The 25,959-nt window shown below is 40.5% G+C and overlaps 1 protein-coding gene and 2 long non-coding RNA genes across 11 annotated transcripts in view; 1 reads left to right on the top strand and 2 right to left on the bottom strand.

Annotated features, from left to right (window-relative positions):
* Window positions 1-1,344: 1,344 nt before the first annotated feature.
* Window positions 1,345-3,432, bottom strand: LOC137840101 (uncharacterized). Its single transcript, XR_011086542.1, has 2 exons — window positions 3,361-3,432; window positions 1,345-3,288 (listed from the first exon to the last, which is right to left on the bottom strand). It is a non-coding gene; the product is annotated as an uncharacterized lncRNA (long non-coding RNA).
* Window positions 3,433-4,837: 1,405 nt separating this feature from the next.
* si:dkey-178k16.1 (band 4.1-like protein 1) overlaps window positions 4,838-25,959 on the top strand; it is a 35,916-nt gene continuing 14,794 nt past the window's right edge. For 4 of the 9 annotated variants that reach the window (XM_049755420.2, XM_049755419.2, XM_049755418.2 and 1 more), the window contains exons 1-7: window positions 4,839-5,087; window positions 15,665-15,753; window positions 15,947-16,093; window positions 21,620-21,724; window positions 22,615-22,657; window positions 24,063-24,138; window positions 25,722-25,940. In XM_049755420.2, coding sequence (XP_049611377.1) covers window positions 15,682-15,753; window positions 15,947-16,093; window positions 21,620-21,724; window positions 22,615-22,657; window positions 24,063-24,138; window positions 25,722-25,940 — 662 coding nt within the window. In that variant the 5' untranslated portion in view covers window positions 4,839-5,087; window positions 15,665-15,681. Of the gene's footprint in view, window positions 5,088-13,331; window positions 13,439-15,664; window positions 15,754-15,946; window positions 16,094-21,619; window positions 21,725-22,614; window positions 22,658-24,062; window positions 24,139-25,721; window positions 25,941-25,959 lie in introns of all 9 variants that reach the window. The other 5 variants (XM_049755415.2, XM_049755414.2, XM_049755417.2 and 2 more) reach the window with 5 other exon arrangements.
* Window positions 5,598-7,525, bottom strand: LOC125989263 (uncharacterized). The gene is made up of 2 exons (XR_007488641.2): window positions 7,170-7,525; window positions 5,598-6,858 (listed from the first exon to the last, which is right to left on the bottom strand). It is a non-coding gene; the product is annotated as an uncharacterized lncRNA (long non-coding RNA).

The following is a 25,959-nucleotide window of genomic DNA, read 5'->3' as shown; positions in this document are numbered from 1 at the left end:
CACGAACAGGAACGGACACAACAGTAGACACCGACAAGGAGAAACACACGGGCAGGGCTTAAATACACAGGGTAACAAGAGGAAGCAGGTGACAGACATTACGGTAACGAAAGGGGTGTGGCCGAGCGAAGTGCAGGCCGAGCGTGCTGTGGCACGGGCGTGACAAAGAGGGGAAAAACACACAGATTTCATGCATTCAAACTTTGCCAGATGACATTCCAGCTTTAAAGCCTTGAGATGGTTCATAAAATTGAGAATAAATGCATGCTGGCCTTTACTTTGATCAATGAGACAATCCAAGTATTAATAAAAATCCTCAGGACAGCTTCCTGAGACAGCTCAAGAAGTTCAACCTGCCACGGGAGCTGCTGAAGACTTTCTACCCTGCCATCATCCAGTCTGTCCTCTGCACCTCCATCACTGTCTGGTTTGGATCGGCCTCCAAACAAGACAAGCACAGACTGCAACGGACAATAAGGACTGCAGAAAAGATAATTGGAATCAACCTCCCATCTATCCAAGACTTGTACCTGTCCAGGACCAGGAAACGTGCAAGTAACATCTCAACAGACCCTTCGCACCCAGGTTGCAGCCTGTTTGAACTACTCCCCTCCGGACGCCGTTATAGAGCTCTGTACACTAAAACCAGCAGACACAGAGACAGCTTCTTCCCCCAGGCTGTCGCTCTGATGAACTCACACCACTCTTAGAGTCTCAGAGTCATTACTGTGCAATAACATCCCGCTTGCCACACCTTTTTTGTCTACACTGTTTGTACTATGTGTCCTCTCTGCATCCATTGCAGCCTGGTCATCCTAGAAGAGGGACCCTCCCATCTGTGGTCTCTTCTCAAGGTTTCTCATTTCCCCTAGCTGGAGTTTTGAGTTTTTCCTTGCCCTCTTGGGAGTTTAAGATCAGGGGGTGTTTGAGAATATCTTTCGTTCTTCACATGTCCTGAGTGTTGTTGTTAGTCACCTAAATGTTGAACAGAGGCTGTGATTTACCGAAGTCAAATTCCTTGTTTGGCACGCTCAAACATGGCAAATAAAAAACTCTTGAATCTTGAATCTTGAATAACAAAGTTATTCAACCGAGCAGACAGATACGGTACACATTTGTATTAACCCCTACAAAATGCAGAACCAAATGTTCTACCAACATATACACCAACATGACCTTGAAAATAGTTGAATTACTTCCATCTGTTTTGAAATAAACTGGGAAAAAAGTAATCCAAAACACAAGCCAGTCAATGGTTTTACCACCTTGAAAGCACATGAATGAATTTATGAAGTTGCCTCAGGACAACAGTTATTGCATGACTAATAAAAGAAAGAAATAGCTTTACATGTTTACCATTTCTTTTATTTATACATTCCACCAAGAGGTTTGTTATGATTCTGTGTTACAGTATGTGGAAGAGTTCCCAGACATGACTCATGAAAACCAATGAGAGACAATAAGCCCCGCAAAATTTGCTTTAAACAGACCCGTATCAGAAGATGCCACAAGCCGCCCAAGCATTCATCTTTTTTTGCGCAGAACCAAACAAAAACAGTTTTTTAAAAAAAAATAGTACATGTTACAGTATGTGCAGTAGCTCCACTTCAGCACAAGGACGGAGTAGCAGAACGAGCTCCATTGACATGGAACTTCTGCACTTGGTGTTCAATGGCATTGCCAAATGTTTCTGCAGGAATTATTTCTCAAATGTACAATGCTGAGAAAAGGTATCAGCACGCTTCTTAGTTCTCCCACTTTAATACTTAACATCATCAAACAAATGTAAATATCAGACAAAATAATCTAAGTAAACATTATTGGTGATTTTATATATTAATTTATTAATTTATTATTTATTTATTTAACAATAAACTAATTTGTTGTAAAATATTTTTTGATGCTTGTGGAAACGTTACAGGCTTTCATAATAATACAAAATTATAATTACCGAGGACTTACTATATTAAACGTAGCCTGCATTTCATTCATTGTTGTATACTGTTCTTTATTATTTGCTCTTTACATGAATGGACCATGCATTCCGTTCAGCCTTTTGGGTTTGACTTCCTTCGGAACGGTACTTAAAAGGAACCTTTACATTCCTCCACTGGTTTCATGTTACGTAATCAAGCCAAAGGGTTTGGTGGACCCTTTGTGGGGGGTTTTCAGTCCCTCAGATATGCTGACAATATCCTGCAGCTGTGCTCCCTCGTATGTTACAACAATGTTTTGGTTGCGTGATCAAAAGTATCTTCTGTGAAGACTATTAATTCTATCCAGTAGACCAGAATTGGCAGTCGGTGGGCCTCGCAAACTTAATGGCTCCACAGAACTATATATTTTTTATTTTTTTATAACCCCTCCCATGCAGTCTTCAGAAAAAAATGATCTACATTTCCCACAAAAAATAGGGGAAATTGGGATAAAACATAATCCCTGAAAAAATCTGAGAAAGTTCGAAATATGAAAAATGTGCAGGGTTGGATTCTGGCTCCAAACTTTCTGTGTGGAGTTTGCATGCACATGTCTTTGTGGGTTTGCTCCAGGTGTTCCGGTTTTCTCCTAAATTCCAAGCATATACATAGTAGGCCGATTGACCTCTCCAAATTTTTAGTAGGTGTGACTCTGAGTGTGAATGGTTGTTTGTCTATGTGTGCCTTGTGATTGGCTGGTGACCACTTCAGGGTGTACCCCACCTACTACACAAAGTCAGCTGGGATAGGGTCCAGCATGCCCACTGGATGGTTGGTTGGATGGATGGATGGATGGATGGATGGATGGATGGATGGATGGATGGATGGATGGATGGATGGATGGATGGATGGATGGATGGGTGGATGGATGGACAGACAAACAAACTGATGGACGAACTGACGGACAGATGACGGTGACAGATATTTGCAAAGGAAAAAAAACACACTACAGTAATCACATTAACACTGAGGGATGTGCAGGAAAACAGGTACTTAGTATCAACAAATATATATTTACAGGCAGGCTCCAGGGTAAGTCAATAGGTCTATGGCTGTACAAACCAGTCATCACTGTTGCCTCTGTCGCTCAGATTTGATATTTCTCCAACAAAGTCAGCACAGAGTCAGAATAACAAAGAATGATATAAATATAAATGCTAATAAATACTTATCTCACGTCAGTTACAATAAGAGGCAGGCAATACTGTGAGACCACAAAGGGAGGGGCTCAAGCGGGGCTTCTTATCTGTAGGACCTTGTACCTTCACGCAGGCATCATGAAGGTAACAAATCTTCCTAGAAACATTTAGCACTGCAAACAGAAAAAAAACATTAACTCAGGGAATGCATTGGATGACAGGAAACAAGGGAACTTTTCACCGACCTGTGTGTTGACGGTGACGGCTTGTGACTGCCACCATGTGGACGCATTTTACAACCCCTCTCTGGTGTGTTCTGGCAACACAACAATTTTAAGATGAATCATGGAGTTGCAGTCACATGCATGCAGGCCTCACAAGTTTTTCAATCAACACAGATGGGATGAATACAAACACATTCAGTAGCAGTGTGTTACAATTTGAAAAGCTTCCCAATACAAAATCCTTTTGGAACTGTCACCCTCATCCACTGAGGTATGACAAAGAAACAATTTGGGTCCAAACTTTCCCAGGTTGAATTCCAAATTTAAGGGCCTTAGATGATTCAGAAATAAAATCAGATGGATAAAATAAAAGGTTATGAACCTGAATATGTAGACACAATAGATATTTTCATTATCCAGTGGGACAATCAAACCGTCAACCAATCAAAAAAAACATAAATAATTTGAACGAGTAAACAGTCATGACCTGGGTCAGTCATGAAAATAGATAAATGCAAGACACATGCCAGTACTGTCAAATTTCAGCACAAAAGAGTTCACTAACAAACATTTATGAAAAGTTGCCTCTGAACAAATTTAAATGTTGGTATTTTTCATACGTTCACCAAAGAGTTTATCTTTTATCCGTACATATAAGTATAAAGTCCACTGAATATGAAGAATCAACGATAAGAATTGACAAACAAACATAACCGAATTAGAGCCCAAATAAGCCATTCTTTCTTTTTGGTATGAATGTTTTTATGTATAGTTGGTCCAACTTACATTTGAATTGGTTCCTATCGCTTGAAAAATTATAGAATCCAGTACACGAGAAAAAAGTTTTTGCTGACAAGCAAAATTAAATAAACAATTTTGAGAAACGAGTTGTTCTCTGTATATTCAACCCTGTACCACAAGGACATTGGATTTGACCCCATCTGCTGCATACATAGTTTTTTTTCAAATAGCTGTGACTTTCACTCATGGACTTAATCACACTCACAATCGCACTTAATCACAAAACATGGCTCATGCAGCAGACACATAATTTCCAATCATTTATTAGGATATTTTCCATTATGGTGAAGTCAGGTGCTGGAGTGATATCATGTCAACGTACAGTAAAAAAAATAAAATAAAATACCGAGATGGCATTTTTGTATCTTCTCAGCAACAATTTCCCCTATTGTTTACTGTCAACTGTAGCTTTTATTTGCAAACTAAATGCCTAGGATGGGGTAAGCTAAATGGGTTTCGGTTGTTAATTGACAGCAGTTCATTTGGAACCAGTTCACGTGAAATTAAACTGCGTGGGAGGGCATACGTTTTGTTGATTTGTGCAATACGTATATCATTTGAAGAGTTTTGATTGAATTTGTACAGGCTGTATTTTATTTGTTGCTATGCCAACTATATTTCCAGCCTTTGGGCGCGAAATGTAAAAATAGCTTAGGTTAAAAAAAAAAGAGAGAAAAAACGTAAAGGTGAAACGACGACGTGATACTGCGTGGCAAATGCTGAGTGGCGCTCACGCGCATAACGCGCAACGTTAGGAGTTCCCCTCTCTTCCTCCCCCTCCTCGGGTCGGCGAAATCTTTCTCGCCGGCTTGTGGTTGCTTGCTGTCCCCGCCTGCAGGGCTACATCTCCCCGGGCAGAAGAAGGCGCTGGGCGGGGCGGCGGTCAGCATACGACCCGCTTCCTCCATGATCCGCATCCGGTATTGACGCCCGGCACCACCACACAGGTACGACTTGCGAGTTGACTGCATTTGTTTTGTGCGCTAGCTGAACAGGTGCATGCTGCGTTTGGCTGCCTGTAAATGGCATTTCAGGGCCAGCTGCATTGCAGCCGGACAAAGGCACCGCTTTGTCTCTTTTGCAAAGGGACAGAGGGCGTTGACATGTTTAATGCACCCACTATTTGTTGTGCGTCACCCCGTACTGGTGTAGATGTAAGGAGAGCATCTTTCTATTTCATGCATATTAGGCCCAGTGTGCAGAAGCTGTAAGCAGGTGCACCTTTCTTTTCCTAGCATCTCCGCTCTCCTCCACCTCCATTATCATCCCGAGACGAATCATTTATTTCTCAATCGTGCCGCCACAGGCTTTGAAGCCGAAGATGATCATGTAATGAGCTCATTGAAGATGGTGTGTATATTGTCGCGGGTGTGGCAGAGGGGGCAGGCGTGGGCTCCTCACAGACACCAGGTTTGTGCACGCTGTGCATTGTGTGCAAGTGGAAGCCGGTGAAGTGACTGCTGGTCTACTGAAGCAACACGTTTATTGCAGATTAAAGGGGAATGCTGGTTGAAATATAATCAGTTTGCCTCCATTAAAATCAATTCATTCGTGTTCAGTGTCTTGGTTTCCATAGGTACGTTTAATGCAACAATAAGGCTCTTAGATTTTTTTTTTTTTAAGGGAAAATGTCATGGCACCACACAAACGAACAAAAGTATGGTGGCCTATAAATATACTGGCTGCAATTACAATTACAGTAATCCCTCGTTTTAACTTTAATAACCAATACAAATTACGTACTATATAGTGCGCCTTTGCGTCCTGACTCCGCTCTGTAGTGTCTTTTTCTTCTGAAGCCATAACACAATGCAGTGTGAAAAAAATTCGGGAAGCAGCGAGGCCGTGAAAGGTGAACCGTGATATAGCGAGGGATTACTGTACTGTAGATTAGTATTTACATAACATATAATATAGAATAACAATAATTTATTTCCTCTTAGCCATTTTATTATGTTTTTGGCTCAGTAATACTCAGATACTCTATTACAAATTACTTTATACTTAGTTTGCCATTTTTTTTTTATGTTAAGCAGCTGTCACCAGCTATGAACAGCAATACTTTGCAATCATGCTGGCAGTGAAAACAAATAAAATGGTTTGAAGGAAGAGAGCTTACTAAAAATAAATTGTGGACACGAGTCTAAGTTTAGCCATCAAAGTGTCTATTTTCTGTAGGACAATGTTCGAGTTTTTTTTAACAACACCTCTGGATTTGTTGTAATAGGAACGTCAAGAGTCTGTTTTTGTTCATTGTCTGCACACTGTGGAAGTTCTTGTGGGCCAAAGGCAGCAAGCAGTACGTCTTCTGAGGCAAAGGCGTGGAGGGGGCAAATTAGATCAACAGTACATGCATCTGTCCACTCATGCGTCCCCGAATCTCTAATCATCTCCTCCTATCTCAGTCTATCTGATGTGCATTTAAGTAATGAGGCTCTCGTAAGATGTTTTGCAGGCCTTTTTGTTTTTGAAACAGAAATAATATTCAATTGCATGACTGTTTAACAGGCTGTTTCCAAGTCAGTTGCCTATGGGCCATACTTTACAACTGTCAAGTGGCCCACACTTTTGTGGGGTTAAACTGCAGCTCCCCACTTGAAAGGCGCTTGGACAAAAGGATTTGAACTGGACTTCACTCGGTGATCATGACTGTTTTTTTTTCCTTGTCTTTGGTTTATTTTCATCTTCAGCCAAACACAGCCAACACAGGTGAAAAACCTTAAAATAAACACAAATAGATGGTCAAACTCTAAACCATAATCAAGCAATATAACCCAAAATCAAATACTTAGGTTTTAAATACTAAGTCAGGATGACTTAGCCAAACAGCTTTCAACCCTGGTAAGTACATACAAACATTTTTCCCGATTTCTTTTTTTAGCTTTTACTTTTTAGAATACACCACATAATTTACCACAATTTCACTATAATGTTGAGCATAACCATAACCCATATCAATTTTACATATTAATTTCCTAAGCCACCCAGATGTGAGCTGTAGCCCCATATTCAAATGTCCAAAGGCTCACCGGCTCCTTCTTTTGTTTCGTTTTCCAAGCTTTCGGCTGCAGTCCTGCCCTTTGGAAATGCTGCCTTGTCTAAATCATGGCAGGTTACCGTGAGCTCCAACACTCTCCCTCTTAATTAACCCCACCTGGTGCTCTCAACAGCCTGCCTCCTTGGGTGTGGCTGAGACACACCCAGGCAGAGAGGGTGCGGCTTGCAACTCATCTCAACAACAACAATGAAGTTTCATTCTGCATGAGGATCACATTATGACACAAAAATGTGTCTTAACTTAGACTCCCCAGTTTAAAAAATTATCCAGCATCTGTAGAAGCAGACAAGCAGTCAATAAAACCTCCTGTCAGTGTGTTCTCAGAGAACCACGCCAAGGGTAATGCTCAGGTCCCATGCAGCTGCGTGCATCATTCATCATGCACACTCGTGAACAATTTCCCCCTTGAGAAGTATTGAAGCCGTTCTTTGATTGACTTATAACAGCGTATTGATGCACAGCCAAGTGGTGTGGCCACAGCCAACCACCAGATGAAGACATGGAATACAAATGACAACAATTTTTAAAAGGTGGATTCAAGATGGGTGTCACGACTCATCTCCGGTCGTTCTATTATGTGTATATGTTGTCATGGTTTCTGTGTCTGATCACAATCAATGTACTAATCACAGTTACCTGCCACTCGTTACCTGTCGCGTATTTAAGTCCTGTCTGCGTGTCACTCCCCTGTCGGATTGTTCTTGTCTCATTTTCTTTCTCTCCTGTCTCGTCTCTCGTCTAGTCTCTTTACCTTTGTCTTAGTCGGTTAGTCGGTTTCTGTTCGTCTGTCGGTTCCCCCTGTCACTCTGCCCCCACAGTTTATGTTAGTTTCCCGATTCCTGTTGGTTTGTTCCCCTCATCCTCCCTTCCAAATTCCTTTTCCCCTCAATAAACCCTGGTCCAAGCTGCATTTGGTCGCCCCGCCCCATTCCCGAACGTGACAATGGGAGCATGTAATAAAAATGTCACTTTATTCCCCCACATGGATAACCGAGCAAAGTACGCATGACAAAGACTGTTCTAATATCTCTCTTCTTAGACATTTTTAAAGTTATGACTTTATGGTTATCCCTCTGTTTTGACTGGTAAGCAGCGACTCATAGGAGTCGTAGACCAGCGCACATATGCTTGGGCTTATAAAAAATGGTGCATTTTGATTTTGTGCCGATGCATGCTTAGTTTAACAAGACATTTGTTCTCACTTTATAGGGACTTTAAGATAATAAGTGTTGTTTTAGTAGTTTACAGCAGTGCACAACTGAGATATATTTGAGTTACAAGTCGGCCAAACTTTGATAACACTACGAGTAGTAATACGAGTGAGAAAGTCTCAATGCTGTAATTTTGTTCTGCCCACCCAAATAAAAAGATGTATTGATGTATTTTCAGAGTCAAGACATTAAATCCAAGTGACTTATTTTTCTTTCTTTCAAAAGTTAAGGTAAAAATAATGGTCTAAAAATAGCTGTTACTGGGTGAGTTAACATACGTATCCACCTACATAGGACACTAAAATAAGTCTTCTTGAATATGCCACTGTTATTCAAATCAGAAACACCAAATGAGGTTATTTGAAGGTCAAATTATTGCATAATTTTGTCATGTATGAGCGTGGTGGCTGATGCGTCATATGGAAAATTGTCGCTCACCCTCCTCCACCCACCACCTCTGTCTCCGCCACTTCAGTATTCACACTTCTACTGGAGCTGTCACTGCCTTCACTATAGCACCAGGCGACGCTTCACCTCTCAAGTGTGTCAACAGGCAAAATAGTGCCTGGAGGCTGCTCTCTTGTGTTTTCTTAACTTTTTTTTCTTATCTTATTTTGATACGCTTGGCAGAAGATGTTAGCCTGGAGTTTCCACAGCAACTGCATATAAAAAAAAGGGCCCGCCTGATGACTCTGTTGTGTTAGTTTTCAAAAAAGTTACAATTTTCCCATTAGCCATGCACAAAACGATGCATAGGGCATGACATCTCTCTTGCCACTGATTAAAGAGATATGTTCTCAGTTGGACTGCGTGCGGACAAAGATGATGCTCTTGAACTGGCTGTGTCTATCATGTTTGATCGCCACTAACTTTCAAGGCAGCCGCATTTTAGGGCAGAAATCAAGCGCAAGATGCCCTAAATTTTGAGCTGGTTCACTTGATATCTTTCGTGAAGAACTTTGAGTCAAATCTGGGTTTAAATGTGACAGATTCTTTGTGGCTTTACATTTAAATTGTCATGACTTCACATTGCAGTTGCGGTTTGCAGCAAAGTAGAATATTGGTCCTTAAAGGCTTTCACACTGCAATTACAACAACGATTGTTTGCCGTTGACCAACCTGATGGTTGTGTGCATAAACACTAGTGATGCATGAGGTGGGGACCTGCCATTGTGGCCTGCACGACTGAATTGGAAAATTCGAGGCAGCCCCGATGACATCTTGCCCACCCAACAGAAGAGATGACGGCAAAGTGATATACGTGGAAATAAGTGGTAAACTCTGGGATGCAAGACACATGTCATGCATTGAGAAAACCATAGTCAGAGAAGTAAAACACCTACAAACAAGGGAAAATGATTTAAAACGCAAATAAGGGAAAATTATTTAGAACATATCCTCCCCAAAAGAGGACTACATATAAACTGACTCCATGTGTTAAGCCTCCATGAGTGAAGGCTTCCACTATTACTGTTTTTCAACTACTTTATTTTCCGGACTATAAGTCGCTCCGGAGTATAAGTCGCACCAGCCATAAAATGCCCCAAAAAGTGAAAAAAAAACATATATAAGTCGCTCCGGAGTATAAGTCGCATTTTGGGGGCAATTTATTCGACAAAATCCCACACCAAAAACAGTCATGAACGAGCAACAACAGGCTAAACGATAGCAACAACAGGCTAAACGATAGGTATGCTAACGTGACAAACACAAACAAAGAGGTGAGAACGGGCCTGACGTAACATATAGAGTGATTAAGGACAACTATTACATGAATAACATGTTTATAAAACCATCAGTGTCACTCCAATTCATTAAATAGCAACAACAGGCTAAACGATAGGTATGCTAACGTGACAAACTCAAACAAAGAGCTGAGAACGGGCCTGACGTAACATATAGAGTGATTAAGGACAACTATTACATGAATAACCTGTTTATAAAACCATCGGTGTCACTCCAATTCATTAAATCCATCGATGTTCTTTGTCAACAATGGGTGCGCACGGCTGAGGGCGTTTGCGCTTCAAAATATTCCACAGGCTCATATTACGATAGATAAACTATATTTTAAATAACTATAATACAAGCCAATAATATTATCAAACCATCCGTGCACTTTAATTCCATTAAATCCATTGATCAAATTCCTCGTCCTTTGTCAACATCGCCGCGCGTGCGCCCTGACGTCAGCCTCATTTTTATTCCACAGATCTACTATATAACTATATTGTAGCGTTAACAAAGTACAAGGATAGACGTAGGTTTGGTAAACGGCTCTTTATTTTAACAAAACAAACTTCCAAGCGTGTGGCGGCGTGGACTTCCAGACAGACCGGGCGTGCGTAATGGCCATGTCCGAGCCCCGCGCACCGTTCGCGGACAGCCACTCGGCCGAGCGTCGGCCCCCGACTCAGTAGAGACCGGGCGTGCGTAAAAGCCATAATAGTTTTTCAAACCTTCTATGTCACTCCAAATCCTTAATTCCTTCAAACTCTTTGTCCTCCGTGTCACTTAGAAATGATCACCGCTAATGACGGTAGTCCTTGTGTGGGCACGTTTGTATGTAAACAACCGGCGCGCCGCGCTACTGACGTCACTTGAAATAGTAATCCATTGGTACATCACGGTTCTCCAAACTTTCTTTCTGCTGCTCGATTACTGTTTTCAGCTGCATATTTTACAACTTGAAGTTTGTAACCTGCAAAATATGAATTTCTTTTTGGTGCCATTTTTCTTAAGCCCACCCAGTTGATGAGTCACGGCCAACGGTAAAATTTAGAGCGCCCTCATCCAGTTTCGTCTGAAAATATAATTTTTTTTTGGTTGTTTTATCAAAGTCAAAGTCTGCTTTATCGTCGATATATTTTTTTATATACTAAGACACACAAAGAGATTGAAATTACATTTCCACTATCCCTCGGTGAGATAGTACACATATGCATACAAGCAACACAAAAAAAAACAAGAAGGCACTAACAATGAATAAATAAGAGTATTGAATAAATGATAAATAAACAAATAATAATAAATAATAATAATAAATATAAGAGGAGCAAAAATGGAGCAAGTGTACATACAGCAGACAGTGGACTTGGATATGGTGCTTTAAAGTGTTAATTGCTTTATTTGATGTTTTCTCTATTTTTTATGTTTTGAATATGTTCAAGATAAAGAAATAAAAGCATGTGAAGTGATCAACTATACTAAAAATAACATGGGAAGTGGTCAACTATACTTGTAAGTGATGTCTTAATGATCAAGTAAAAATTTGTGAAAAAAAAACATATATAAGTCGCTCCTGAGTATAAGTCGCCCCCCCACCCAAACTATGAAAAAAAACGCGACTTATAGTCCGGAAATTACGGTACTTGATCTATAGAGCACGGCTTCCTCCTGGTTGCGTTCTCCCAGGGAGGATGAGGTTGCAGCCTCACTGCTTCTTTAGATTAATCATTTATCTCTGTTGCTTTGGGATGTGAATTGCAGCAGACTGAAGCTGTACTATGCAAGCTGTCTCCAACAATGGTCTGTGAAAGAGTCTCAGGCTTATGTGTGTACGTATATGTGTGTGTGTTTCTCCCTTGGACAAGGACATCTTGCCACTCCCTTTCACCCAACCCCCACCCATGGTCTTGTACTGGTTTCCCAGAGCTACCATGAGCCCAGTTAGAATTGATGAGTTAGCTGTGTGTGCCGCTTGGAAGCAAGCGCTGATTGGAGTAAGAGCATGATGGCATGGCGAGAATTATTATAGCCTAAGGCAGACTGTGTGTAGAAGTCAGTGATGATACAACGGCTCATTTTACAAAGCATGCAGAATTTCCTGTTACATACAGGACATGCACAAATGATCTCTGAAAACGGTTCAGTTTGAAGCCTCAATGTACACAGTACAGGGCTCTATTTGAAGGAGGTCTTTTATTTGTACAAATGCTAACCTAGTTAGGTAAAAAAATGAGAGGTGTGAATGTGTGTTTGGTGGCCATTCTAGGGTGTGGGAGCCCAACTGTAATTCCTTCAAGTTCAGCCCCATCCCACTGAGCATTGGCAAGCATTTTCGAAGGCAGCAAATTTTGCGTTCTTGTCAGGGTTTGTTGGTCGAAAGGGTCGCCAGACTTTCGCCGGATGTTTGCCTGTTTTGAAATAGTTTTGGACAGGTTACATACATGTTTATGCAGCGTTGCTTTGCACTGTAAAACGTATTTGATTCCTGCAGCAAAACAGTGAGAGAGAAGCTGCTGAAATCACATTTTTCCCACGGGCATTGTGTTTTCCAAAGACAACAGTCCAATGTAAATCGTATTTAAATGCAGAATTGGGGCTTCTTTAGAGGATGATGGTGGTGTTTTTATAGCTTTGCCAGGATCTGCCAATAGTGGCTCAGTTCTACCTCTTTACTTGATTAGAACGAATCTGTGCTATTTTCTAAAAGATGAGAATAAGAACAATCAGCAAAACCGGAAAGCAGTGACGTGCTTGTTTTTAAATTTCTCTTGGAAGATTTAGAGTGACAATGTTTGGTGATGGGTCTTAAGAACATTACCACTGTTTCCCTCAGTTATCCAGACAGCTCAAAATTACACACTAGCATCTGATCTCTCATTTGTTTTTTGGCCAAAACTAGATGAAGGGGGAAAAAAAAGAACACTTGCGGATGCACCCAAACAGTGAGTAAAATTCTCAAGTTGCGTATCCTATACAGATATCTTTTGGGGTCTTTATTTTTGGACATATTAATAAAATAGAATGTGCGAGGCACACTCGTAAAAAATGCTTATGGAGACAGACATGATGACAGGGTTATGAGACTCCCCATTAGCCCTGTTGTCGTAAATGTGCTGCATTTTGGTATTTTTTTGGGGGGGGTCACATTTTGCTTCCTTTGTTGGATAAGAGTTTGACATATGTTTCCACTTTAGTGTGTTTGGTTTTGGAGTCTAGCTGCTGGACTGACACCAGCTCGTGGCGCTGAGTATAATGATCCCTGAGGAGATACTGCATGACTAAAGTGGAGAGCAAAGCCAAGGTCAGTTGGAAGGCCTGACACAATCCCGAGTGACACACAGCAGGAATTCTTTATCTGAGTTACTGACAACAGAACGTGACACTGACTTCCTCTAGTAACGAATGGCATTGCAGGATCTTGTAGTAATTATCTCCAGAACATTAGGACTATTATGGCTAGAAAAGGGTGGAGACTTATACACTATATTCACATTCATCTTTAATAGTCTGCACTGGTGTCCAATTTTACATGCTTGTGTAGAGCAGTAACCTACACCTTATAAGCGAGAGTCCATTGGCAAGAGCATTTGATTCGTTCCACCAATGACAGACAAACCCTCAGATGAACTGTTACAGAAACTCCTCAAACATTTAACAGACAAAAGCTAAAAAATATATAGTTATCTTTTCTTTTGTTGTTGCATCACATTTTTAATATCTTTAATATGGCCGCTAAAGGGTTAGGAAGAAAAGTCCCATCCCCTTAAAAAAAGTGCCATAACATATATTATTAGTAATGTATTAACTTGAAAACCATCATTCATTCATTCATACCATTGGGTGTTCTCATATTAGGATTCTGATATGAATGAACTGCACGTGGCATGAGTAAAAAGAAGTCAGTCATTGAGAAGTTTGACAGCTGTGTATTTATTATTCGTTAGTTCAGGCCATTGAAATACAAGTTCAGAACAAAACTATATGGCACAATTGGCACGCTTGACACTGGTTTTTTTTCTCGGTCTATGCTGTTTATACTTTAAGCTGTTTAACAGACTTTCTCTCCAAATTCTTCTCAATTTGTTTTTTCCAAACCCATCAGGGGTCACCACAGTGTACCATCTTCCAAGCGGAAAACTTGTTCTTCATCTGGGCCTGGAACCAGTACTTGTGGTCTTCAGATGATTTTTTTGGACACTAAACAGCTAGCATTTGGGAATATTCTGTCTTCATGCAACCCAAGTTTTCATCAGGGTCTTTGATTTTTTTTTTCCCCGCAGAAAGTAAAATTTCAGAATTGTTTATTCATCAGGATGTGAATGAAGCAACATCAGAAAACCTTCTCAGCGTGGTTAATGTGGAAAAGTGCCATGTGAAACCCACCCATTTACTGTTTCCCAGATACCTGGCACATAAGCATTGTTTTGCAATAAACAGTTTGGAGCTTTCTTGGCAGTGCTTTTTCTACGGGAGGAGAAAGCATCCACTTTATATGTCAGAAACAACATTAGCTTACCATCAACGTCCCTGGGATGTTTACAAAAAATCTTGAAGAAATGGTTAATTGCTTGTGTTGACTGTTAGCAGTAGGACTGACTGCAATGCAAGTGTACCAATAAACTGAAAATAACAAACAAACAAACAAACAAACAAACAAACAAACAAACAAACAAACAAACAAACAAACAAACAAACAAACAAATCCCACTTGAGGAAAATGCAGTACATTTGCATAGAATTGCCAAGCTTTGGTAACAATATAATATTCCTACTTGGTCAAGTAATTTAAACTCTAAAGAAGTTCAAAAGAATAATTCCAGTGTTATCTTGGCCAAGTTCAGCTGACATAAAGTAAATGTTAAAGCTCTGATCCTGTGCTCTCTTTTGATAGCAATGTCACTGTCTGACTCGGGTTTTATCTCGAGTAATTTGTCCCTCTTTGCCATGACGCCTAATCTGAATTTCAGCTCTTTTATTTGGAGAACGAGCACAGATAGGGTTGGACCAGAGCGCAGTGGTCACCTTCACATGACAGGTCTCATCTGTCACTACCATATTGCGCTATTGCTTTTATGTCCATCTCCTCACCTTGCTGTCATACTCTTCATAACCCCTTTTACTTGTGTTCTATCATTTCTCTTCATAACCTCCCCCCGCATCTTCAGATCACTACCCCCTTCCTGCCTCCTCCCCTCTATCTACGTAGGTTGTCTGCTGCGAGCCTCGCCTGCTGATAGAATTTACGTTTATATCTTCTTGAGAAGACAGGATGCAGGAGCTTGCACCCTGCACTCTTTCTCTATTTCAAGATCCTTTCCGTGCATGAAAAGCCGGCTGGATACGAATGGCAGCTGAGATTAATACAGTATGCCAGCATGACTCAATTAATGTGAGGATAGTAACAGAGGTAGAACGTTTTATTCAATCAATCAGCCATATTGGACATTTAGGGCCAGTAATCATTCCAACCACACTGTTCTTTTGAGCAAGCAAAATTAGAGCTGACTATGTTTATATGTGCTCATAGGTCTTCAATCTAATTCTATGACAACAGAGAAGGCTTTGGCGGAGGAAATGAAAAGTGCAATGGAGGGTGACTCCAGGCGAACCAATCAGGTGGGTGCACTGGGTAACTAACAGCAGCTCACTTTATTCGGGTCTCTCAATCATTCCTCCCACCTAGACAAAGCATCTTTACATATTTCTGCAACGCTTCAACCAATTGAAAAATTAATCATGTCGTGAAACAAGCAATTGCATCTGAAGGAGGATAATAGGATGCGAGCACTTTTTGACTTTCTCTGTCCAGATTCCGGAGGATCGAGATGTGGATGAAAGCTCAGACAAGACACCCAGCAAGGCTTCCAAATCCCCCCAGAAGAGCAACAAAAGGCCCAAGACAGTCCCTGTTAAAGTCAGCTTGCTTGACGGCTCAGACTACGAGACCGCCGTTGAGGTACATTGCTCAATTCTGTGGTCCATTTGCATACTCACATGCTGAAGTGGGACAAGAGTGGAATTTTTAAGAGCTACACTCATTCACCCTGTCATTTACTGGCATCTGGGCCGTTAATTAAATCAATCAGAGTTGCCTACTGCAGAAGAGACTTGCAGTGACCAACTCAGCAGGCCAAAAGGACATCCTAATCCAGCCCCAAATACATTTTTCTGACTTTTATTGGAACAAGACATTAAACTGATGTAACAAAGAACATCATACTAAGATGTAAAATTGCATACATTTTAAAAGTTCTAAACTCGTCTTAAGTTGAGTTCAGGTAACTCTGTTTTCATCCTTTCACCATTTACCAAGTTGTCTTAGACTTAGTTATTATTTTTTGTGTATGTGTTTAATCTTAGTTTTTTATTTTGGTGCATAAACTGAACCAATACAAGAACTTGTTTGTTGGTTGGTTGACATTTGTGACAATTGAATGAATTCAGCCTATGGGGAACAGAAATGTGATTCTGAATGTCTCCCATTGTTTTCTTTTGTTCCTCTTCTTTGTTACATTTGTTCGTTCAATTCATTGTTTTGTGCTATTGTGATGTCACAGATATCACCATTCTGCATGCACACCCAGTATCAGAAACCCATGTCAGAACACAAACAACAACTTCAAATCTTGGCCTCTTTTCTTTCTGGCCTACTAATTTCTCCGCAATTTTCTTATTTAAATCGTCATTCAGCTGTAGTTTACGTTATTGTCAGCTTTTTAGTTTGCAGCTCATTTTGCTCATGTCTATAAGTTTATTAATCCCGCACCACTGCCAGACCAAAAACTGATATACGTTGTTCCCTAATTTAATGAAAACTTCCATGGCACTCTGGCGATACTAGGTGAATTTCCACAAAGAACTGAATAGCAAAGTGACCGTACATGAACATTGATTGGAAATTTTCCAATTCGAGTCAGCACGGATTATAGCATTGTGGTGCCCCAGAGGAATGTTTAATGGCCACACTCCATGGATAGTTGGTATAGATGACGAATGACTACCAGATGACTTTGGATAAATCAGTCAGCAGCTATTGGGAAAAATAAAATCAACTAATTAACAGATCAGCTTCAGGTCAGGTAACACAACAGCTTAGTTTTTAATGAATAGCAGCCACTTTTTGTACTGACTAAAAAAATGTTTCTTCAGCTAAAACAATGGAAACAACCTTGAGGTTTGCGGGTCAAAAGTTTCACAGTCCCATTGAGGCTTATTTTACATGTATACTTAGGAGTGAACACCCGCAAGAGTTACACAGACTCATTCTCAGAGGAATTTTGTTCAGTAATTGTTTTATCATCCTGTGAAAGTGCAGACCTATAATTTAATTAGGCTTTCATTTATAAAGTGTATAATGCTGCAGCAATTATAGCAATCTTAAAATGTGCAAAATGCTTCTGATTGCTGTCACACTGTGCAAGCAATTCTACTACATTTGAACAATCCTTGACTTGACTCAGCACATCACATTGCATTGCACCTCAGAGAGACAATGTGTGTCGTGAAAAAATAAATGTGACTGAGTCAGGAAATACTACAGCTTTCGCTGTGCGGGTGGGTGCTGCTCAGATCAACGACCGCAACTGCAACTGCTCAGCAACTGTGCAGCTTGAGGTGACTTTCCAGGAAGATTGGTGGATGTTAATTGGGCATTCCACATTCCTGGTTGCCCATAGATCATTCATTATGAAGCTTTTTAACCCCTTTGGCCCATGTACTTGTTGAAGGGTCTATTACGACAACGGCTGACCTTATCCCTGTAGACAACATTACTTGTAGACCTTGCCGTGACTGCCTTCCTCCATTAAACGGCGTAGCCAGCGAGGCAATTAACCCTAATGTGATCATGTTTTCCAATTTGGCCTCTCTTCCCGATGTTGTGAAAGAACCCTGAATGGACCATGTTACTTGTGCAGCAAGTGTGTGACGAGTGTGATTCTGTTGTCCTTGAAGCGTGCTTTTCGCCTGTTTAATGACATCGGAAGCTATGGAAAAAATTGAGCAGCTGAAAAGAAGAGCAATAACACAACAGTCTATAATGAATAGATCATGCTAGCAATGCAGCAGACCTAGCTAAGAACGGTTTGTGCATGCACACGTGACGTCCTGATAGTGCAGATCATGCAGGCTCACATTGGTGAGGGCCGTGGCTTCGGTCAGACTCAGGGAGGAAGGCATTTAATGAGTCTACATTCAAACGTTGCATTTTAAAAACTGCAAACTGCCTCTTTAATAAGCCCCCCACCTCATTGTTTACTAAATAAAATCTTTCTTTTTATCTAACCTCTACGGGTATTGTGTATCTGTGTTGCTTTACCTCATTACATTACATACATAATTCCTCCTTGTCCATCAGATGCACACACATCCATCCCTTCACGTCTCTTGGCCCACAGAATTTGCACTTTGACAGGAAATCCATACATTGCAATTGACAGATGATGTTTGACCAGGGAGAAAATGGAATGTGAGAGCGAGAGAGGCGTAGGAAACCATAAAGAGAAGTGGGGGGAGGAGAGGCAGAGACATATGGTCGGTCGTGGGTGAGTCTACTGTTTGGACACAATGATGAATGCTGTAAAATCCAAACTGTAATTTCAGCTATGAAGTGCACTGAGCAAGCAGCTTTGATGCGAAAAACACAGAGAGCCTGACTTTGCCTTTCATCAAGGTTCGGCTGGTAAACGAGATATTGATCAAGTCCCACAATTAAAGCGAGGATTCCATTACCTTTGTGCTTGAGGCTTTCATAGGAACTCTCTTTTTAGTTATTGTTTGTAAATTGAACTGAATTTACAGAAATGCTAATGGCCATATTCTGCTACTACCTCTGCTACTTAACCACACGTCAATGTGAATCAGTCCTGCTGTTTTGGAAGTCCCTTCTATGTCTCCTGGATTTTGTGGCTAAACAAAATCAAATAGCAACAAATTCAAACATTTAAAAATCTTTGCTTCAGATCAATTTAAATAAGATATTTATTAAATATATTTATAACAAATAAAAAAAAATGTGGAGAAAAATAAAGCCACTATACTGACACGAGGTCACAGTGTCTATTTCATTCTGATTTAATTCTTCTTTTTTTCCTTCTCCTTCTTATTTATAAAAAGGGATTAACGTCTGCTCTGTTTATCATTTTACATTTGCATGTAATTACTCAACCAACGACAATAGTCATGTTAAAGGGGCATTGTTGATGCACTGCTGTTGTCATGGCGACCCTGTATCCTCCTAGCTTAGTGGTCTACAGCAGTGTTTCCCAACCACTGTGCCGCGGCACACTGGTGTGCCGTGAGAGATGTTCAGCTGTGCCGTGGGATTGTCCAATATTAATTACGGAGCGCATTGTAAACAGGATCGCCAAACCACTGGTCAGTTCGCGCAAGGCCTGGTCAGCCACTTGTTAATGGGAGAATCTTGAGATTTCATGTTGTCGGTCTGATTGTATTGCATCGGTACATATTCAGTTTATGTGTGTGTTCCTGTGTGCTTTTGCTAACAGTGACAGACACCATGATGGATGTGATGCGTTTGTGGTCCGATGGAAATCAGAGCATGCAGTTCAACCAGAGAACCTGGATTGTTAATTTTTCACCAACATAAAATACAAAGTCAAGTCGAGACACCTCGACTGTGATAGCCACTCAGCTGCTGTCAGAACAGCAGAGCGTCTTTAGAAATGACATTGTTCTTATTGTCGTAATATTTATAGCGCTAGTCTACAACAGTAAACAAAGTCATGTTGATTCTTTTGGATTTTAATCACAATCACTTTCAATTGTTTATTCCTTACACTGTCTAAAACATTTTTAAAAAACTCACTTTTATTTAAAAAAAGAAATACAATTAAAAGAATGTTTAGTATTTAATTTTATTCAATTATTTGACTCTTCATACATGTATAGGAATAGGACTTTACGTCTTTAGTTGTAATGTAACTGATTTTAATATAGAAGCTGGTGTAACACTTAACAGTTGGTGGTGTGCCTTGAGATTTTGCCCAATGAAAACGTGTGCCGTGAATGAAAAAATGTTGGGAAACAGCTTTACAGTATGTATGAGTACCGTATTTTCCGCACCATAAGGCGCTTCGGGTTAAATGGCGCAAAGTCAATTGCAGGATCTATTTTGTATTTAATCCACACATAGGGCACACCGCATTATAGGGTGTGTTAGGCTCGATAGATTAGTTTCATCCTATGCTTATGTTGGAATGTAACGTTAGAGTGGTGCTGACTCTAACTGGGCGCATGCTTGCCATGACCTAAAGGCTTTTAAGTGTGCCTTATGGTGCGGAAAATACACTACAAGTTGTGTTCAATAATCAGCTGCAAGACATTTTCAAAATGGGGTTAAATAATTTTTTCATATTTTTACCATCCATCCATCCATCCATCCATCCATCCATCCATCCATCCATCCATCCATCCATCCATCCATCCATCCATCCATCCATCCATCCATCCATCCATCCATCCATCCATCCATCCATCCATCCATCCATCCATCCATCCATCCATCCATCCTTGGGCAGTAGGAAGTAACCCCGGAACTGCCAGCCAATCGCAGGGCACACATGCACGCACAAACGCACACACACACACGCACGCACGCACGCACGCACGCACGCACGCACGCACGCACGCACGCACGCACGCACGCACGCACGCACGCACGCACGCACACACACACACACACACACACACACACACACACACACACACACACACACTGTCGGTCGCTGATGGTGTTGATAGTGTATTGCTCAAGAGCAATAAAGTTCATTACTGTTTTGAAAGAAATGGCACATTGTTTGGCTTTCTTCTTGTGTTCACTGCTTTAGTCTTTTCTTACCAAAGAGAAAAGGATGGAGTGGGAGAGGGCACAAGAAACCTATTACGTCTGTTTCTATGGTAACAGCTGCTTGGTTGCTTTGTCACCGTAGGAGCTGAACTGCCCAAGGAGATGTGTGTGTGCACATTGTGCATGTTTGTGTGCAATCAACAGTGTGCATGGTTTTTTCCCCAAAGGGCTGCATTAATAAAATGTGTGATCTGTTGTTTAGCTGGTGATGTGTTTTCCTTCTCCTGACGCTTGTCGGCACTCCCATTCAGCAGGGGGTAGTCATTGCTTGGCATCTTTATGATGTTAAGCATTGGTTTTTACCCTTATGGGACATGAAACGTCAACGATGAATAAAATAATGTATACAACATGCAGTAATATTGTTCAGTGCCTTGACAAATAAGCCTTCGACAACGTCACGACTTCCTTATAGTTTTATGGATGTTAGGTGGTAAACATTCCGCAGTCTGTATGCCTCTTTTTTAGTTGTTGCTGGCATACATTAAACATGTTTAGTCACTTGCAACTGTTATTGTACAGTTTTTTTTATAGCGATGTGATTCTCTGTGCGTATGTGTGTGTGTGTGTGTGTGCGTGTGTGTGTGCGTGTGTGCGTGTGTGTGTGTCTGATAGAAATTTGCCAAGGGCCAAACACTGCTGGACATGGTTTGTGGCCATCTGAACCTGTTGGAGAGGGACTACTTCGGTTTGACGTTCCACGACTCCGACAATACCAAGGTCTTGCCAACATATTAACACACCTTTGGAAATATTTGGGATGACTTGTTCCGAGCACAATTCCTTCACAGCCAATATGCAAAAATTATATAAGGGCGGCACGGTGGAGCACTGGTTAGCATGTCTGCCTCACAGTTCAGAGGTGTAGGGCTTGATTCCAGCTCCGGCCTTCCTATGTGGGGTTTGTATTTCCACCTCTTCCCTAATCGCTACTCTGTGGATCAGAAATACGGAATGACAAGACAAGTCCGTGGCACCTACTCTCCTGACCACATTTGCTTCACACACTAGTTAGACTGAAGGCGCATTTCAGAATGGAATGTGAACGCTTCCACAAAATAAATTGGATTCTACCCAATAAAATCCAAATTGAGCATAAAGACCTGCTAGCCTATGTCTAGTGTTTGAGGCAAATCATTGTGGCACATATGCAATGACACATCAAACAGCATGTAGTGCTTGATTTTGTACACATATTTTGTGAGCGCAAACATTGGAATGTGAATTAAGATGTTAGCATGATTGATTATGCATGGGACATTCTATCAAATGAACCAGATGGAACCTTAATTCGAACAAGATCAATGCTAGATTCATGTTGTCCAAACATGTTGGCTTCAGACTGAAAATAGGATTATACAGCCTTTTTAAAAGAAGGTGCTTGGACTCGAAGGAGACTCATAAAAGCTGCTGGTGACATTAAACAGAACAAGCAGCATTTGGTAACCTTCATCACACCCATATTGATGCTTCCTGTCATTTGTAGAGGCCAGTTTTTGCTCTTCAACTATGCAAGACAGTCAGCAAGGAGCTCTTGAAATATAGCTGAGGGATTTTGCTGAGGTCAAATCTCACAAAAATGTATTGTCTCTTTTTTTCATCTTTATCAGCATTGGTTGGATCCGTCCAAGGAGATTAAAAAGCAAATTCGAAGTAAGTGCACAAGACAGAGACTATGCACACTCAGTATATTCTGTGTGTGTGTGTGAGTTTGAGTGCAACGTGTGCATGTATGTATCCGATTAATGAACTAGACTACGTGCTTGCAGTTTGTCAATGAAATGATTTCTCAAAAATATCTGACCTCGACTTCATTATCAGACTGCCAAAGAAACAAAAGACTAGAAAGATGAGCGAGAACGGGGTTGGTTCATTTAAGAAAAGTTGAACAGAGGGCTAAATCATGCAAGGGGTAGGTTTTATCAAGTAGTGAAGTTCTGTTGAGTTCAAAATAAGGGTGAAGTGTGTAATAATTTTCAAATGTTTTCAACCCCTGTTTCTGTGGCATTTTCCATGCATGGAGGCAGTGTGCCCCAGTAGAGGTCTGTGTAGATCAGGTGTCAGCAACTGAGTGCTACTTGTAGGGAACTAATTAATGTGAACATCTCATATTATGTTTATTCAAATGTTATTATTAAGAATTAACGGCATTCATCATACAGATTACTAAGGCCGTCAATATCAAATATTTTTGAGTCAGTTATTCTATTAATTATTCCATCGATTAATGGACTAATTGGACCATGAATTTATTTTGTATAACAAAATATATATTTTTGATGACTTTTTATTAATCGATGATTGTCAATCATTTGTTATTGTTTTATGATTAAACAAAGCCAAATAAACAACAAAAGCAAAATCACACAGGAGCTGCAACCTTCTTGAAACTTAGAACTTCTTGGGTTTAGCAAAGAGCTGCTCGTTGGATACATGCGTCTGAGGCTACTTTAAATTTAGCAATTGCAGGTAATCCATACTTTTCGTATCCAATAAATTGATTACGGTTAAGAAGTTTGGTCCATAACCGGTCAGAAGGATAAATTTTCATTATTGTTTTCCAAAGTAAAGCAGATGTTAACAAATTTCTCATTCTGATGAAACACAAGCGATATGTAGTCTGCTTACGTGAAAAACAGAAATCACCAATTGTTAAACCAATCAAAGCATTGCAACTGTTGAGAGGTGGAAATCAGAGGATTGGTACTTTTTTAAGATATTTGATTAATCAATTAGTTTTGACCCCTCCAGTGACAAATAAAGATTTTAGCACAATAATTATCAACAATAATTTTACAAGGCGGAAAACCAAGCAGATATCATATAGCACATCAACACAAGACATCAACAGGACTGCCACGCTGACCTAGTGAATATGGCTGTAATCAATTATCACACCAATTCATATTTTGCCATAATATACAGCAGTACTTAAATTATTTCAGTCCAGTCCAATAGAATGGATATTTGGTCTAAAATCAACAATGCAATCATGAGCTGAGTGGTTGAAGATTATTGGAAATGTGCTTAACTGTCTATGTTGCTAATCTGTTCACAGTTGGCGCCTGGGTTTTGGGATTCTCTGTTAAATTCTACCCCCCAGACCCCTCAGTGCTCATTGAAGACATCACCAGGTTGGTCGGAATTCTACAGCTCAAGTCTTTAATGTCTTTGGCCATCACTTCACTTGAGTAGGATTGTTGAACAAGACAGTTTAGACTGGGCAGAGACAAAATGACTCGCCTCAAAGTGTGAAACCAATTTTATTGAAAAATATATCCGTAAATTTAAAACAGACAAACCGACCGTAATTTATATTTTTCAGCTATCATAGTTGGACAATCAAATGAGCGATTGAGCCAAGGCTTGATTGAGACATGACCTATTTTGGTCTTGAAACTTTCGCCCAGAGCAGCGTTTGATGTTTGGGTCCTGACAAGTAAAATTATTAGGTTTCCAGTTGGTTCCAAACACTGCGTTAATTGTTTTAATCCAATACTGCTGGGACAAATTACAAAAGGATGAATCACACAACTTGTGGAAATGCATAACAGCATGTGTGACTAAATTCCACAACTCGTATAACCTTTCTGTGTCAGGAAGGTGTATCCCCTGAGTAGAATATGCAATCCAGATGTAGAGTTCAGTGCCAATACCCCAAAAAAATCTAATGATTGAGGGATCCAGAAGTCTGTCTGTCTGTGGCCACCAATCATTTTGGTATAAAACCAACAAGGTTTACCGGTTGTTGAAATTCCACAATCCATTGACATCATCAAAAAAAAAAGTTCTCAGGATTTTATCAAACTGTCAAATATGACATAAAGTATGCATATCCGTATTAGTAATAATAGATGAACTGCTGACTGGTTATTCAATGAGCAAATATAAAACGCTCTAAAGCCATGCTGCTCGAATTACTATGTTTATAGAAGATTTTTTTTTTTTCCATGTGACCCAGTGAGCACACTGCTTCCTTGAACACGCAGGAAGCCTTACTGGAGTTGGTTTCAACCGCAAAGCAATGGTCTGTTGTAATTTTGGCACGACTGGTATTTGTATTTATGACCTTTTCCCCTCGATCTGAAAGTACTCTCGTGTCCAAGACAATCAGTATGTATAACTGTGAAATTGTTTTTGGACGGGCATTTTCTTAAAAACACCAAGGACTAATCAACCACTAGCTGTGTGGTTGTTTGATATATAAGCGATGAAAGATTCTTCTGTTATACTGTACAATTGGATCCAATTTTGATTATTGAATAACATTTATTGTCTTTGAGCAAATTTTATGGGGCTAATCACCAATGTTCACATAATGCATAGCACTTTGGTTTTAATTTACTTGCTCATGACCTAATGTGCAACTGCTAAATTGGACACAGTCCATTGTACAGCCACTGGTTAATATTGGATTTCAGAAAAACAAGTGAACATGATATGGAAATGATTCGTTCCTCACTCCAAATGTCAACAAAATAAAACTTTTATCAACTGTAACAGCCAGGGGTACCCTGTGCCACAGGAGGTAAGAAAAAAGAAAAAAAAAAAACATGAATGAAAAATCAAGTGCGCTGAAGTCTCACAAGATTTGAAGTCTCTCGAGCCTACATTGGCAACAGTGGATGTTTTGGCAGTGTGAAAGTGTATTTGTGCAGTCATCTTAAAAACAAAAAGACAGAAGGCTAAACCTAACAAGTCTCTACATATTTGTTAGGTACTACCTGTGCCTGCAATTGAGGGACGACATCCTGTCCGGCCGTCTGCCCTGTTCTTTTGTAACGCACGCCCTCTTGGGCTCCTACACTGTTCAGGCTGAACTGGGTGACTATGAGCCCGAGGAACACGGGCTGGATTATGTGGCTGACTTTCGCTTTGCCCCTAATCAGACGCGGGAGCTGGAGGAAAGGGTGATGGAGTTGCATCGTAACTATAGGTCGGCACACAAATTCACC

This window comes from Syngnathus scovelli, chromosome 2 (assembly GCF_024217435.2).
Source record: "Syngnathus scovelli strain Florida chromosome 2, RoL_Ssco_1.2, whole genome shotgun sequence".
In the NCBI taxonomy this organism is placed as follows: Eukaryota; Metazoa; Chordata; class Actinopteri; order Syngnathiformes; family Syngnathidae; genus Syngnathus; species Syngnathus scovelli.
Note: the sequence above shows the minus strand (reverse complement) of the source record. Positions and strands in the feature narration are given on the sequence as shown.